This window comes from Sinocyclocheilus anshuiensis, unplaced genomic scaffold, assembly GCF_001515605.1.
Source record: "Sinocyclocheilus anshuiensis isolate Anshui unplaced genomic scaffold, SAMN03320099.WGS_v1.1 scaffold1154, whole genome shotgun sequence".
Taxonomy (NCBI): domain Eukaryota; kingdom Metazoa; phylum Chordata; class Actinopteri; order Cypriniformes; family Cyprinidae; genus Sinocyclocheilus; species Sinocyclocheilus anshuiensis.
Genome location: NW_015542345.1, coordinates 3,772,471 through 3,786,890, shown reverse-complemented (window position 1 = coordinate 3,786,890; position 14,420 = coordinate 3,772,471). Strand labels below are relative to the sequence as shown.

Sequence of the window (14,420 nt, the reverse complement as noted above, 5' to 3'; positions counted from 1 at the left end):
TACATAATGTTGCTTCCTTTTCCTACTTATTTTCTACAATTGCCAAGTTATGCCATATAACATCTTTTTTTATTGTTATCTTTGATCAGTCAAGTTCGCTTTCAAAGTTCAAGTTCAAAATTCACTAACCTTCACCACCACCTTCATCCCATCGTCCGTCAGATGCCAGGTTGATTTTCTCTTACTTGCTCTGTAGGGGCAGTTGCTTTGCCTGATCATTATCCATTGGTTAGCATGTCATAGTGTTGATAGGACGCACATACACCACACCCCCTGCAAATAAATAAATGCAATAAAATATATTTACAACAACAATTATTAAATAATAATAATAATATAATTACTACTACTAATATTAATAATAATGTGTATCCTTGTTAATATTGTTGTTGTTTTTATTGCTATTATTGCTGTTGTTTATTATAAAACAGTTACTGAAAACACATTGATTATTAGGTATTTATACTGTACCATAGAATCTCAGAAAATGTACATAGCTTTTCCCCGGTGATGACTTTTATTATGACAAGCAACCCTCTTCCCGAACCGGCCCAAACAGACCCGAAACGACGCTGTTAGCCACTGATCAATGTAACAACTATAAGGTTTATAATATCGGTTCAATTCGTAGTATTGTGTTAGGAATTTTACTGTTATCAAGGTCGGAACATTCAGGATACAGACGTGTTTATGCAGTGAGGTATTATCTTAATCAGTCCTCGTTTGCTCTGTTTGATCGGATCTTCCAGAAGGCGGGGAGCAGTGATGGTAAGTCTGCTATTATGATCTGATAGCATCTCAGCAGCATCTTGAGCAGTCAAAATAAAACAAAAATAAATTCTCTAAAAACAATTGTTGCAAATTAAACAACGCATTATTTAACTAATTGTATTGTAAACAGGAGTAAATATTAATAGGTTAATAGCTAACGTAATCGAATTTGTTGTTAACAGGTGTGCTATCATGCTAGTATGTATTGTGACTTACTGATTTTGAACTGTGGTCAAAACATGTAAAAAGTACTTTTTGTGTCAAATGAATATCTAATCTTTATTTTTTATTATTTTTGTTTTTGTTATTATTTTATGTTTCTAATTTCCAGTGTGGGGTGCCATCGTCTTTGAATCTGTTGATATTTCCATTAAGTGTGGCTTGTTATAGCTCATGTATTTGTAAATCATAGGACAGCGAGATGTCTGATATAGACGAGACTCCAGCAATGGACAGAGCTGTAGTAGATGCAGAGAATACTCCTCTCTACTGTATTTGTCGAAAACCAGACATAAACTGCTTCATGATGTAAGACAAATCTCTCCAACCATGTTCTCACTGAAAGTATGACAGTGTATGTGTCCAAACAGAGTGCTTAATTTTTCATCAAATCCTTTTCCCATAGTGGTTGTGACAACTGCAATGAGTGGTTCCATGGTCACTGTATAAATGTGACAGAGAAGATGGCCAAAGCGATCAGGGAGTGGTACTGCCAACAGTGTCAGGGTCAGTGACTAAAGACTTTCACCACAAGATATTTAAACATGCACTTGAACATAATACGTTGTGTTAGAATATGTGTTAATTCTTTCTAAAATATTCTTCATCTCTTAGAATTGGATCCATCTCTTTCGATACGCTATCGGAAAAAGAACCGTGATAAAGACGTCGAGCCAGAGAGAGTTGAAAAACGATCCAGCACTCCAGAGTACAAGATCGATAAGCGTCGAGGATCTAAAGTTAGTGTTTCTCAAGTTTACCATCCAAGTTTGCCTTTTATGATGTCACTTTCTCTGTTGCATTATGGGTGGGTAATTTGACCAAAATTATTTTTGGAATTATGCACTGAATTAAATACTTCAAAAATTATATTTAATCTCATTTGATTATTTAGATTTTTGACTATTATGGAACTTGATTTATTTTAAAACAAAATTCAGACATGAAAATTAATAATAACCCTCAGAGTAAAACATACTGCAAGAGACTCCAAGTTTTATGTCCAGAACATTCCAGAGATCCAAAGGTGAGAGTTTAGTGATGGTCTCACAGTATTTCTGCTCAAACTAAGGGTACGTTTACACAACAATAATTGTACTTACAATGGAATTTTTTTCTTTGCATTTTGGAAAAGTTTCATGTACAGACGACAACATTCCCAACACTGCACATTTTGCATGTCTCCTTTCTCTGACGCACCAGTTTCAGGTCTTGGAGTCTCTACTAATGAGCTGATGACCTGAATCAGGTGTGATTGATTAAGGAGACATGCAAAATGTGCAGTGTTGGGGTGCCTCCAGGACCAGGGTTGGGAACCACTGGTCTAAACAACCCCTGTTCACATGGATCCGCAAAATACTAAAGATGCTGTAGTATTCATGCTAGGCCAGCAGTTGGCAATGCTACTTTTTACACAGAAACAATAATGTATTGTTTTCAGAAACTTTGCATTTTTAAGCTCCCAAAACTCCATTGTCATGTAAATGAATGGTCAAAATGCATATAACGTTTCCGTTTTTATTTGAAAACGGTGTTGTGTAAACACCTAAACCAGGCTTTTTCACACCTGTTTGTCTCCCTCATCTAACACACCTGATTCAACTCATCAGCTCATTAGTGGAAGACTGCAAGACCTGAACTGGGTGTGTCCGATAAGGGGGGCGTACAAAATATACAGTGCTGGGGGTCTCCAAGAAGATAGGCTTGAAAAACCCCTGAACGAAACTAACCGCATCTTCAGACATCTCGTCATAACAGGATTTGTGTTCAGTAAATCACTTCTCTGTTTTTCTCTTCTCAGGTCCCAGCAGATGAGGTGTGTGGATGTCCACTAGTGTGTAATGTATTTGAGCCGACTGGAGAGTATTGCAGGGTCTCGAAACGTAAGTGCAACAAGCATTACTGCTGGGAGAAGCTCAGACGGGCGGAGGTGGACCTGGAGCGTGTCAGAGTGGTCAGTCAAGTTCTTCCAAACTTATTTTCATTGTAGTCTTAATTTAGTTTCTTATAACTCATACTTTCCCCTCCAAACAGTGGTACAAGCTGGATGAGCTGTTTGAACAAGAACGCAATGTGAGGACGGCCATGACCAACAGAGCAGGACTATTGGCCCTGATGCTCCACCAGACCATCCAGCATGACCCTCTGACCACTGACCTCCGCAGCAACAAAGACAGATAGCCATGCCAACAATCTGTGCTCAAAAATGATTTCTTTATATTTGTATACTTTTCATATTGTATATTTGTCACTATTTGGATGATGTCATTCATATTAAAACTCTCTTCATGTGTCTCCTTCAGTCTGCATTGATTCATTTTACTTGTGCTCAATTAGTTAATTATGGAATTGTAATTTTTGTTGTGATCCTCAGATTTCTTGCTTTATTTTTTAGTTATTTTATCTATACTATATTGATATGATCAAGTATGCTTACAAGGAATTTGTCTTGGTAAAACAAGCTTCCAGAACAGAGACAAAATAACAATTAGACATAAAAATACACAATTTAAATGTTTTTTTTTTTGTTTGTTTTTTAAGTTTAATGATAAGTAAAGCCTACTCTGTAGTTAACATCAATGTTTATAAAAGGCCTATTTATTACGTCTAGGGGTTTATAGCAGTTTTTCAGTATATCATATATACATTGGGATGTAGTCTGAAATTTAATAATGATGAATACATTTTATTATTAAATACCATTTATGAAAAGCAACATAAAAAACGACGAAATTCAGAGATTCATGTTACTTTCTCAACTTTTGACTCATGTTTACGCTGATAAAGTAATTTGTAATCAGGAAAAAAAATCTATCGTGCTATTTTGTTAAATCTCTTAAGGTCTGTCGTCTAGCAGTACATCAAAGACGTAAATGTTACATCAAGCAGCGCAGCATCAGTCTAGCTTTTTGAGACGTGAGCAGGGAACTTTATTTATTCAAAATACTCGAGTCACGTGTTTCCGGGTTACAACAGCACTTCCGGTCCTTCTCCTGTTTCAGTATTTAAAATATATCAATGTGAGGATTGTTGAAGGGTTTACAGGTAGGTTTTTAGGAATGGCGGGATCGTATTTATGATTTTAGTTTAACATGACCGTTAAAAACAGCAATCAGTCCAGGTAAATCTCAATAATTGTTTTATTTACTATCATTTCGCGTTTGCTAATATTTTAGCTACCACGCTAAGTATTGGCGCTAATACGTGTAAGGCTGTGTCTCAAAACCTAGTTTGCTGACTACCTAGACAGCATTTTCCGCATCAAAAGTCGTGGTTTAAAAGATAAAGCGTTTGGTATTTACACGAAGAGCAACAATAGGCAGTCAGCTGACTGTTGGATTCAGATGCAGGTGTCTGAGCTGAAGTCTGAGCTGAATGCATAACATATTGCAAAGAGATTATTCAGATAGTTCAACGTTATTAAAATGAAGGAGCTTCAGATGGACAAAAAGTAGATGATTTACAGTGCTGGAAGGTAGAAGAACTGAACAAGTATTGTTTGCTGCTTAAAACACTGTATCTGGGTGTTGCCCCAATAATGTGTGTTTCCTTATTGCAGCTGTCATAAGAAGAACAGGGAGGCTATACTAACATGGAAACCGAGGAAGTAGCGGCTGAGGCACCTGCAGAACCAACAACCGAAGTCATAGATGCAAATACAGAGGAAAGCAAAGAGCCCACAGAAAGCACAGACATTCAGAATCATGTCACAGATGAAAACGAAGAGGGAGCTGTAACTGAGAAGGAGGGTGAGTCTTCCAAAGACGTCGACAAACCACCTTGTGACTGGTTGGAGCCACTCGAAGAAGACTGTGATGATGTCGATTCCCCGAGCGTTGATGGAGAAGTAGAGAGCCTTGTGGGGAGCGAATGGAGCGGCAGTGTGGTTAGTGTTAGGAAAAGCACTGGAGAGAGAGGTGGCAGAGGTGTTGGGTATGTACATGACCTGGATTCTAATAATTAAACACCTCACATCAAACTTTAAGTGATGAGTTATAGAAAATGAATAAGTTTTCTCTTATGCACTTCACTATTTTTTAAACATATTTTTGTATGTTTTGCTTTTTCTTCTAGGAGACCGAGGAGGAGAGCACAATGCGAGGTAGATGATGACTGGGAAGATTGGCCATCATTAGGGCAAGGATGGAAACGCAAACAGGTTTTTCGTCGGTCAGGCACCAGTGAAGGACGTAGTGATACATACTATATGAGGTATTGTAAAAACGACTCAATTAAAGGAATAGTTAGAAATATAAAAAAAATGTACTCACTCTCATAACATTCAAGATGTAGATAATTTGTTTTTTCTTTCATCTGTACAGATTTAGACAAATTTAGCATTACAGCACTTGCTCACTAATAGATCTTCTGCAGTGAATGGGTGCCATCAGAATGAGAGTCCAAACAGCTGATAAAAACATCACAACATTCCACAAGTAATCCCCACAATTCCAGTTTATCGATTAATGTCTTCTTGTGAAGTTAAAAGCAAATGCATGTTTGTAAGGCATTTTAATGTTAAACCCTTGCTTGTGGCCAAAATGTGAGTCTGTAATAACACTTCCTCCAGTGAAAAAGTCTATCTGCTTTTGTCCTCTCACATCAAAATATTGAAAATATATATGTTTAGAGCTGTTTTGGACAGTTTTTGCTTGTAAATGGTGCTTGATCTGTGCATATTTCTCTCCTGATTCTAACGGGATGTGTTTTTCACTGGAAAAAGCAATATTATGGATCGAGGACTCATATTTTAGCCAGAAGCAATGGTTTGAAGTTAAAAACATCTCAATGAATTTATCACTAACATGCAGCTTTTCACTTCACAAGACGTTAATTGATATAATCGTGTGGATTATTGTGATGTTTTTATCAGCTGTTTGGACTGTGGCATCCATTCACTGCAGAGCATCCATTGGTGAGTAAATGATATAATGCTAAAGCATTACTGTGTGGCACGTTCATTTTGCATCACCCATTAATTTTTTTATTATTTTTTCCTTTCAGTCCAAGAGGTCATAAAGTAAGAAGTAGGGTTGAGCTTGTGAAATATATAAGTCAATCTGTGGACCTCACAAATTTTGATTTTAAAACGGGCCAGTTTCTTGGCGAAGAGCCTCGAAGAAGAAAGGTGAGATGTTGTTCAGCATGCTCTCTTCATTTTTTTGGCTTCAATTTATTCACATATTTCCCACTAATATCTACATTCTGGTATCCATAGAGAAGGAAATTGGATTCTCCCCAGGCACACGTTTCTGTACCCAGTTTTCCAAATGAATTGGCAGATACAGGTGGTGCAGCTGGCAATCCAGGATCTTCAACTAGTCTCAGCTATGGTACAGCTCCGAAGTTGAGCTCATATTCAATCCATAAGGGTGCCAATACAGTGACCACTCCAAAATGCAATACCTATACTAGTCCTGAGACAAATACCGCTTTATCAAGTGCCACTGCACAACTTACTATTGATCTGACTGAAGATTCTGCGAATCCAACTCCTCCTCCTTTGGGCGGTTCAGTGTCTGTGGCCCCAGATAGGCCCATCAATGGTGCCAGTGGAAATCCACAAAAATTTTTTGGGTAGACAATGCTTCTTTTTCTTACACTATAGCCTAAATGTCAAAAACAGCGGTGTTAATATCTTTCTTCACTCTGTTCTTTTTGTTTGTACTCAGTGTCTGCCTAAGATGTCATAAAACCTATACTTTTGAAGAGGGACAAACTATGTGCCAGAATTGCAGGCTAAAGGGTAACACATGTAAGTCAAAATGTATTCATTTATTTTCCAGTTTGTGAGTGCAGGCAAGTAAGCAGCAATAGTGTATTTCAGCTAACGCTATTATTATTATTGTTATTTTTTTCTGTTGGTTTAGCAATAGTAAGACGAAGACAACCCTACAAAAAGGTATGTTTTCATTTTTTTTGGCTTTATGTAATGTGTTGCCTTACAAATAAAAACACATTTATTTGTATTTTTTTTTTCTTAGTGGGTTCCATGTGGCCGATGCCGGGCTTGCCAAAATACAGTGGACTGTGGAAAATGTGTTAGTTGCAGAAATGCTCGGCTACGCCTACGACTCAATATCCACTCTCGTAAAGTCATTAAGTGTCGCAAACGGAAGTGTTTGCGCCCCATCCATAAAGACAGGGCTGTAAAGGTAATTCTTTTTTTTTCAGTCAGTAGATGATATTCTATGTTATGTAAGGACATTTGTGTAAGAATAAGAATATAGTTAAACTGTTGCATTATACTAAATAATAAGTGGCCTTGGAAAGTGTTTGGACCCTTGCCCACACTTGCAATGTCAAACCAAGCGCATTTAGGTTGTTTTTATGATCTGTTCTGTTTGATGGCTTTGTCAGAACCTCAGTTTTGTACTGCCCCCACTGATGTCTTTTTACACTGTACTTTTGTTTCCACGTGGCATTTGTGTCATGAATTAAATGCACAATGAAATCCACACATTTTCATGAGTTACTTAATTGTTTAAAAGTTTGGGGTTGGTAAGTGTTTTTTTTTTGTTTTTTTTTTGCAAGTTTTTTATGCTCACCGAGACTACATTTATTTGATTGAAAATACAGTAAAAACAGTAATATTGTTAAATATTATTATAATTGAATAATTAAACAGTTTTCTACATTAATATATTTTAAGAAGCAATTTATTCCCGTAATGGCAAAGCTGAATTTTCAGCAGCCATTACTCCTGCTGTTACATGTTCTTCAGAAATAATTTGAATATGCTGATTTGTTCCTCCGGTAATTATTATTATGTTGAAAACATTTTTGTGGAAGCAATGACACTTTTTTTAGGATTCCTTGATAAATAAAAAGTTAAAAAGTACAGCATTTATTTGAAGTAGAAATCTTTTGTAACAATATAAATGTCTTCACTGAATAAAATGCTAATTTCTTTAAAAAAAAAAAAAAAGCAAAAAATCTTACAGCCCTCAAACTTCTGAACAGTAACTTTCTGAGTTACTCTTTGTGTCTAATGATCATATAATCTTTACTCACCTTTATCTAATCCACAGGCATCAGAGTGGCAGTTTCCAAACATGGCCAGATCACTAAGCACAGCTTCAAATTTTTCACAAGTGAGAATAAAATGCTTTGAACTACACTGTTCTTTTCACACGGTGCTTCATTATGCTTGTAAAAAAAGTTTTAATCATTCAGTCTCCCGCTTCTTTTATTTTTCAGCCCTCAGTCTCAGATGATTTTGAGGAATCACAGGTAAAAGCTTTTAAATAATCTCTCAAACTAATCTGAGGGATTCCTGTAGAACAACTATATCTAAATGTTGTTTTCCTGTAAGCAGAGCTCCTATCTGCAGTACAGTGACTCAGAGGATCTGTCTATGTTCTTTGGGGGTAATGATGGTGACAATGGCCTGGATGAGGTATTTCTAGCTAGCCAGTTAAATACACTGCAGTAACATGATCCAAGTGCCTTGATCACAGACATGCACATTGCTTGAAGAGATTCACAAAGTATTTGTTCTCTTCTTAGTTGGGATATATTGAATTTTTTTTTGAAATTTGCTTGAGGCAAATTTGCTTGATGCTTCAGGCTTAAGCTGCAAATATTTAATACAGTCAGATGTAATCAGAGACTTAAAATAGTGTCCTGAATATTCTTCAAATAGTGATTTGTTTTTTCTTGATTTGCAGATGGGTGTACCAAAAGTACGTCGCCGTTCCTGTGGGAAGTGTAAAGGCTGCGTTCGCCGTACAGACTGCGGAAGCTGTGATTTTTGCATGGACAAACCCAAGTTTGGAGGCAGAAATAAGAAAAGACAGAAATGCCGTCTACGACAGTGTCAAAGAGAGGCTATGGTGGGCTTCCATAATATCATTTTAATTGTATTATTTGCATTGACTTTTGAGAATGTTGTTTTATGGTGCATTATTTTGAAACCTTTAGTTGTCCACTAAATCTAGGATTATTTTCTGTCTTTTTTTTTTTGGTTCATATAATAATATTTGTTTTTATGTAATATATTATATAACATGTTTAACTGTTTATTGAGAGTGAATTTTGACTATTTAGTGAGAGTTTAACTCATTGTGAATGAATGACTCTAAGCTTGTTCTTTTTAAATAATCTATCAATAAACAAACTGAGCCTAGTACTGTTATGTGTATTTTAGTCATGTGTATGACAAAATGCAGTTTAGTGGAATCAGAACAGTTAAATCCCTAACGATTCATCCATATTATTACATGTCTGTTATAGGTTCAATAATTGTGCAAAAAAATAAATAAATCTTGTCTCAATGTTTGTGTTTAACAGAAGCATTTGCTGCCCATGGATGAAGCGGAGATGCTCTTTTCTCAGGGCTGGGTTACACACGGCAGGCCACGGTACACATATGGACGTAGTAGACCCAGGTCCAAAAAGTTGTGGCATTTTGAGGTTTCCGATAACGAGACTGAATCGTATGTGCCAAAGGCGCATACCTCAGGTGTTGCCCAGATGCTGAATCGGAACAGGCTCCTTCATCCCAGTTACAATAGAAAGGTATTCCAGAATCTATAAAGCATTTCCACTTGTTCCTGTTTGCTTTAATAACTTTCTTCTTGGTTTTCTTCTTGTTGATTTAGGCTTATGTTTATACTGATGTTGCTAACAGTCATTTGATGAACAACATCCCACTCTACAATCCACAGAAAGTTGAGGTATGTTTTCACCATGAAAATGAATATAATACCCATATAATGTTAATCAAGTCATAATGATTCCTTAAATTAATTCCAGAGCAGTTTTCCCTAGACATAAATAAGCTTATTTGGTTTGTTGCATTTTCGTATTATTTGAACAGACCTATATAAATATGTTCATATCTCAATTCTGTCATCCCTATCTCTTGAGACGATGAGCCCCCAGCTGCGTATAGGACGGGCAGAGATGATCAGAGAAAATGGGCTTCAAGTCAGTGGTATCAGTAGCAGAGCCCTTCTGTCTGCGGTAAGCTCCTTATGCCTGTCTGTTTTCAGCTTAAAGGGGTCATATGATGCGATTTCAAATTTTCCTTTCTCTTTGGAGTGTTACAAGCTGATTGTGCATAGATAAGATCCCTGAAGTTGCAAAGACTAAAGTCTCAAAACCAAAGAGATATACTTTATCAAAGTTAAGACGCTGCCACGCCCCCCTAAAACGGCTCGTTCTAACGCCCCCACATATCTACCTCACTATCTGGAAATATTGTTTTTTTGAACATTAAAGCATGTCAACATATTCTGTTACACCAAATACACAAAATAATGATCTTTAAAAAAGCATCATATGACCCCTTTAAACAAATAAAAACAAAGATTAGCAAGTGGGAAATAAACAGTAAGCCAGTAAGGTTATCTGAGGTGCTGTCTTTCCTTAGGTTGGGTGGTGAAAGTAAAATAAATTCAAGATTGTAGTTGTACCAATCAGTGTTTGATCTAACCAGTGTTCATGCATAGCTGTACGCTTCTGATATTATTCCCACGCAGAGAGGAAAAAATGAGGTGCAGAAGGCAGACTTAAAGTGGCGACTTCAAAGCTGAATGAGAAGGCAGTGTTTCAGTAATTACATTGATTTTTGGTTGTCTTGACACTAAAGTCCTGTTTGCTTTCACATTATCTTGAGAAAAAAGTCTGAAAATAACAGTAATGCATGGCCTTTTAGATAATGTTTTAAATTAAATTAAATATTTGCAACATCTATAAAAAAAATAACTTTTTAAAGAAATTAATACTTTCATTCATCAAGGATGCAATAAATTGATCAAAAGTGACAGTAAATACATTTATAATGTTGCAAACGATTTCTATTTTAAACAAATGCCATTCTTTTGAACTTTCTGGTCAAAGATACAAAACTTTTGTAACAATTTCCACAAACATATTAGGCAGCACAACTGTTTTTAACATTAATAATAATAAGAATGCTGACTTGAGCACCAAATCAGAATGATTTCTGAAGGATCATGTAACACAAGACATGTTGAAAATTCAGCTTTGCCATCATAGGCATTATTTTTCAAAGTTATTTTAAATTGTAAATTTTAAAGTTATGAGATTTTAGTAATGATTTTAACTGTATATATCATTTATATACATATTTCACTATATACTATATATTTATTTCCACTTCCCATTTATTTAGAGACCAGGGGTTCTTCCTATGGCCATTCCACCAAACTGCCCTGGAGAGAGTTTGAGGGAAGGGAATCGATCACATGGTTTGTCAGGTCAGGAACTATGTCAAGAGGAGCAGCAGGAGGACGAGTCTTGTCCGTCGGTAAGAAGCCGTTTTAGGCATATGGTGTGTGATACGGAAGTCGTGGGAGTAGCAATTATTATGTACTTCTGGCTTCTGCAGATCACTCAGATATTCAGCATGGCAGACAATGACCCCACCATCCAAGGCATCGACATCAATCATGAACTGATGACTCTCTTGAGATCTCTTCGTAGCATAGTACTTCCTGTCCTCTGGTTCTGTGTTGTGGTGGAAGGCCCTCAGTTACAGCTGATGCAGTGCTCTAAGCGCTCCACTATGGCAGACACCATTATTCATATTGAGCCCAACTTCCACTACCACATCAGCGTCCAGGGACAGCCGCTCCTGCCCACCCACAGACTCTACGACAGCCACCCGTCTCGTCTCACCACTACAAAAGAGATTGTTGCCCTCCTCGAGGACCTAGAAAGGTACGCGGTCTGCCAGGGCTCAGGGCATAAAAAATCCACGACTGGGTCAGAGCCTGTGGTTCCTGAACGGGCAGCTACCTGTGACTTCCTCGTTTTTTCAGAAACGGAACGCTGTGAAAACTGCATAACTCAACAAAAAGTATAGAGAGACTATTCAGCACATGGGAATTGGTCTTCAAGTAATACATCTTCTATTTTCTAATTTTGAACTATTCTAGAATATCTTTCGACTATATAAATATTAGAGCACTGTTTTTTTTTTTTTAGAAGGGGGCCAGCATTACATTGACTGATTAATCAGTTTATGGTTACTTTAATCCACAAAAAGGACTAATATCACTTCCCACATTAACAGGATAGTTTGCCCAAAAATAAAAATGATGTCATCATTTACTTACCCTGGGGCCCATTTCAATAAGGAGGTTCAACCAGCTGAAACAACTGAAAACGTTCCAACTTGAACTCGGAGTTGACTTACACTGAGATGGAGTTCAATCGACTCTGAGTTTAGCGCGTGCACCACGACTATGAAAAGCCGTGATCAATGGAGCTCCGGGGAAATTATGATTCACCATGGCAACAGCTCCCACCAAAAAGACGTCCGCATACTTCCGAGTCAATACGTCACTTTAATTCTTAATCACTGTTATAATATCAAAGGTAAAAAGTGGCAGAACAGTCACTTATTTAAGTAATATTAATTTCTATCCTACAGGCAAAAGAAAAAAAGCAGCTAAAATGAAGTATAAAAACATAATTCAATCAAGGTAAAGCTTTAAGCATAAAAGGTCCATGAGTGTAGGCTATATGACTTTACAAGCATTTGACATATTAAATAAATATCATTCAGAGTCTATTTCAGTGCACTGCAGCTTTTTCCACATAGTTTAATGCTCTTTTCACATAATTAAATGTTCTCTAATCCAAACTGTTGCATTTCTTAATTAGAATAAATGAAATTAACGTCTGACTTCTACTCAGCCAACAGCAAGAAGGCTCGCAAAATAATGAAAAACAGATGAAGAGGAGATGGCCACAATACCAAGTATTGGTAGAATATTAATATCCAACAGGAAAAAAGAATAACTGTTGCTTTTCTATTTGTAGGAAATAAAGATGACCAAATAAATTTAACAGCTGTGGTGGTGGTTACGGCAGATACCTTCCATCTGGCATCCTTCCATTCCATAGAGTAATCAGCTTTATTTTCGATGGGTTTGTGCTCAGAAAACTACACCAATATTATAAGAAAGAGCATGAGAGCGAGACACTTTCCTCAATGCTCTGCATACAGCGACCTTACTAATGTGCTCTGCATCCCTGATGTTACATTGAAAATTACCATTTAAAAATGGTACCACTCAAATAAATATGCATGTGGATATGGCAAAAAAAAAAAAAATCTAAATAATCCTCTCCCGATGTAAATGTAACTCCCTACAATTTAATGTAGCCTCCTCATCTACAGGATTCAGTATAGGACATGCCGTTTTTGTCACTTTCACAGTGTCTGCATGATGAAAATATGTGTAATGAATGAATGTACCAGCACTGCAAAAAATGCTTTTCTTACTTAGTATTTTTGTCTTGTTGTTTCCAGTCAAAATATCTAAAGATTCTTAAATCAAGATGCATTTTCTACAAATTATTCTTTTGCAAATTATCTGCCAATTGGGGTAAGAAAAATAATGTTGTTTCCATTTGCATTAATATTATTTTTCCTGTTTTAAGTCAAATGCACTTAATTTAGATTCCAAAATACTAAGAAAAGCATTTTTGCAGCATGAATGAATGAATGAATGCGGTATTTAAACATCGCTTACGCTTTAAAAAGGGGGAGGAAACCGAAAGGGTTTAACGAAGAAAACCTGCTCCCGACCAGGTTAGGTTCACAGAGTACGTTACCATGGTAACTGACTGAGTTTTAGTTACCTCTCTTTCAGAAATGGGCTTTACTTACTCTGCTTTCTCGGGTTTGACAAATCTCCCATTCTGAAACGCAAAACCCAGAGTTTCCCTCATTTCAGGGTTAACATACTCGGTTTTCACTTAACCTCCTTTCTGAAACGGGCCCCTGGTGATGTTTAAATGTTGTATACCCTTCTTTCTTTTATGAACAACAAACAAACAGCACCAGGGTGAGTAAATGATGACTTAATGTTCATTTTTGAGAAAACTATCCTTTTAGTGAGTGACCACTAAACATGTAGATGTTTTTTTACCCTAGAATATGTGACACGTTTTGGTACCTACTCTGGCTAAGGATGCTCATTGAATCCTGGTCATATAAATGGAGGTAGTGAATGGGCATGTTTTACACAATCAAACATTGATCAGTTTAACTGTACGTCTTGCCTTGCACTAAAGTTATAATAGTGCTTCAAATCCATTTTGGTTTAATTCCTCACACCAATGATATCTGTACATGTGTTAATGCTTATGTACTTCTCAGGGGGGATTTTTCAGAATGTATTGATCAGGTGGAAGATTCATGTTTGTTAAAGATTTAATATTTGCTGTATGATATGGGATGAGGCTGCTTTCGTTTTGGATAGTCAATTTTGTACATAGTGCAAGTGGTGGCAGAGAAATTAGATAAAATATAGCGAGAATGTTTTTTTTTTTATAAACATGTCTTTTGCTTTCCAGAATTTGTTTCCTCGGTTACAAAACACTTTGAATTTTGTTTGTATGTGCTTTCATATAAATAATCTGTTTTGTTTCTGTTTATTTAATAAATC

At 36.6% G+C, this 14,420-nt stretch overlaps 2 protein-coding genes across 4 annotated transcripts; both read left to right on the top strand.

The window, feature by feature from the left end:
- Nucleotides 1-541: 541 nt before the first annotated feature.
- LOC107691389 (CXXC-type zinc finger protein 1-like) lies at nucleotides 542-3,285 on the top strand. The gene is made up of 7 exons (XM_016489958.1): nucleotides 542-768; nucleotides 1,184-1,299; nucleotides 1,397-1,497; nucleotides 1,606-1,758; nucleotides 1,932-2,017; nucleotides 2,792-2,944; nucleotides 3,025-3,285. Exons 1-7 carry the CDS (start codon nucleotides 766-768, stop codon nucleotides 3,169-3,171), a joined length of 759 nt encoding a protein of 252 aa, XP_016345444.1. The 5' UTR covers nucleotides 542-765; the 3' UTR covers nucleotides 3,172-3,285.
- A 678-nt stretch (nucleotides 3,286-3,963) lies between these two features.
- LOC107691366 (methyl-CpG-binding domain protein 1-like) lies at nucleotides 3,964-12,602 on the top strand. Of its 3 annotated transcripts, none has more exons than XM_016489937.1 (17): nucleotides 3,964-4,035; nucleotides 4,550-4,923; nucleotides 5,065-5,202; nucleotides 5,995-6,118; nucleotides 6,209-6,567; nucleotides 6,663-6,745; nucleotides 6,861-6,892; nucleotides 6,975-7,145; nucleotides 8,022-8,084; nucleotides 8,191-8,223; nucleotides 8,309-8,389; nucleotides 8,661-8,825; nucleotides 9,283-9,510; nucleotides 9,594-9,668; nucleotides 9,862-9,957; nucleotides 11,132-11,266; nucleotides 11,348-12,602. In XM_016489937.1, the coding sequence occupies exons 2-17, from the start codon at nucleotides 4,583-4,585 to the stop codon at nucleotides 11,822-11,824; spliced, it is 2,601 nt and encodes an 866-aa protein (XP_016345423.1). In that variant the 5' UTR covers nucleotides 3,964-4,035; nucleotides 4,550-4,582; the 3' UTR covers nucleotides 11,825-12,602. The 3 variants fall into 3 exon arrangements, with proteins under 3 accessions (XP_016345423.1, XP_016345425.1, XP_016345424.1); XM_016489939.1 differs by having other exon boundaries at nucleotides 4,035-4,111; XM_016489938.1 differs by lacking the exon at nucleotides 3,964-4,035 and adding an exon at nucleotides 4,367-4,465.
- Nucleotides 12,603-14,420: the final 1,818 nt, after the last annotated feature.

What these genes read in the sequence shown, in the direction of transcription:
- LOC107691366 (XM_016489937.1), top strand. Translation starts at nt 4,583, where the DNA reads ATGGAAACCGAGGAAGTAGCGGCTGAGGCACCTGCAGAACCAACAACC. An exon ending in CAGGCTAAAGGGTAACACAT is followed by an intron (nt 6,746 to 6,860) that starts GTAAGTCAAAAT and finishes CTGTTGGTTTAG; the next exon opens with CAATAGTAAGACGAAGACAA. An exon ending in GTGACAATGGCCTGGATGAG is followed by an intron (nt 8,390 to 8,660) that starts GTATTTCTAGCT and finishes CTTGATTTGCAG; the next exon opens with ATGGGTGTACCAAAAGTACG.
- LOC107691389 (XM_016489958.1), top strand. An exon ending in GTACTGCCAACAGTGTCAGG is followed by an intron (nt 1,498 to 1,605) that starts GTCAGTGACTAA and finishes TTCATCTCTTAG; the next exon opens with AATTGGATCCATCTCTTTCG. An exon ending in ACCTGGAGCGTGTCAGAGTG is followed by an intron (nt 2,945 to 3,024) that starts GTCAGTCAAGTT and finishes CCCTCCAAACAG; the next exon opens with TGGTACAAGCTGGATGAGCT.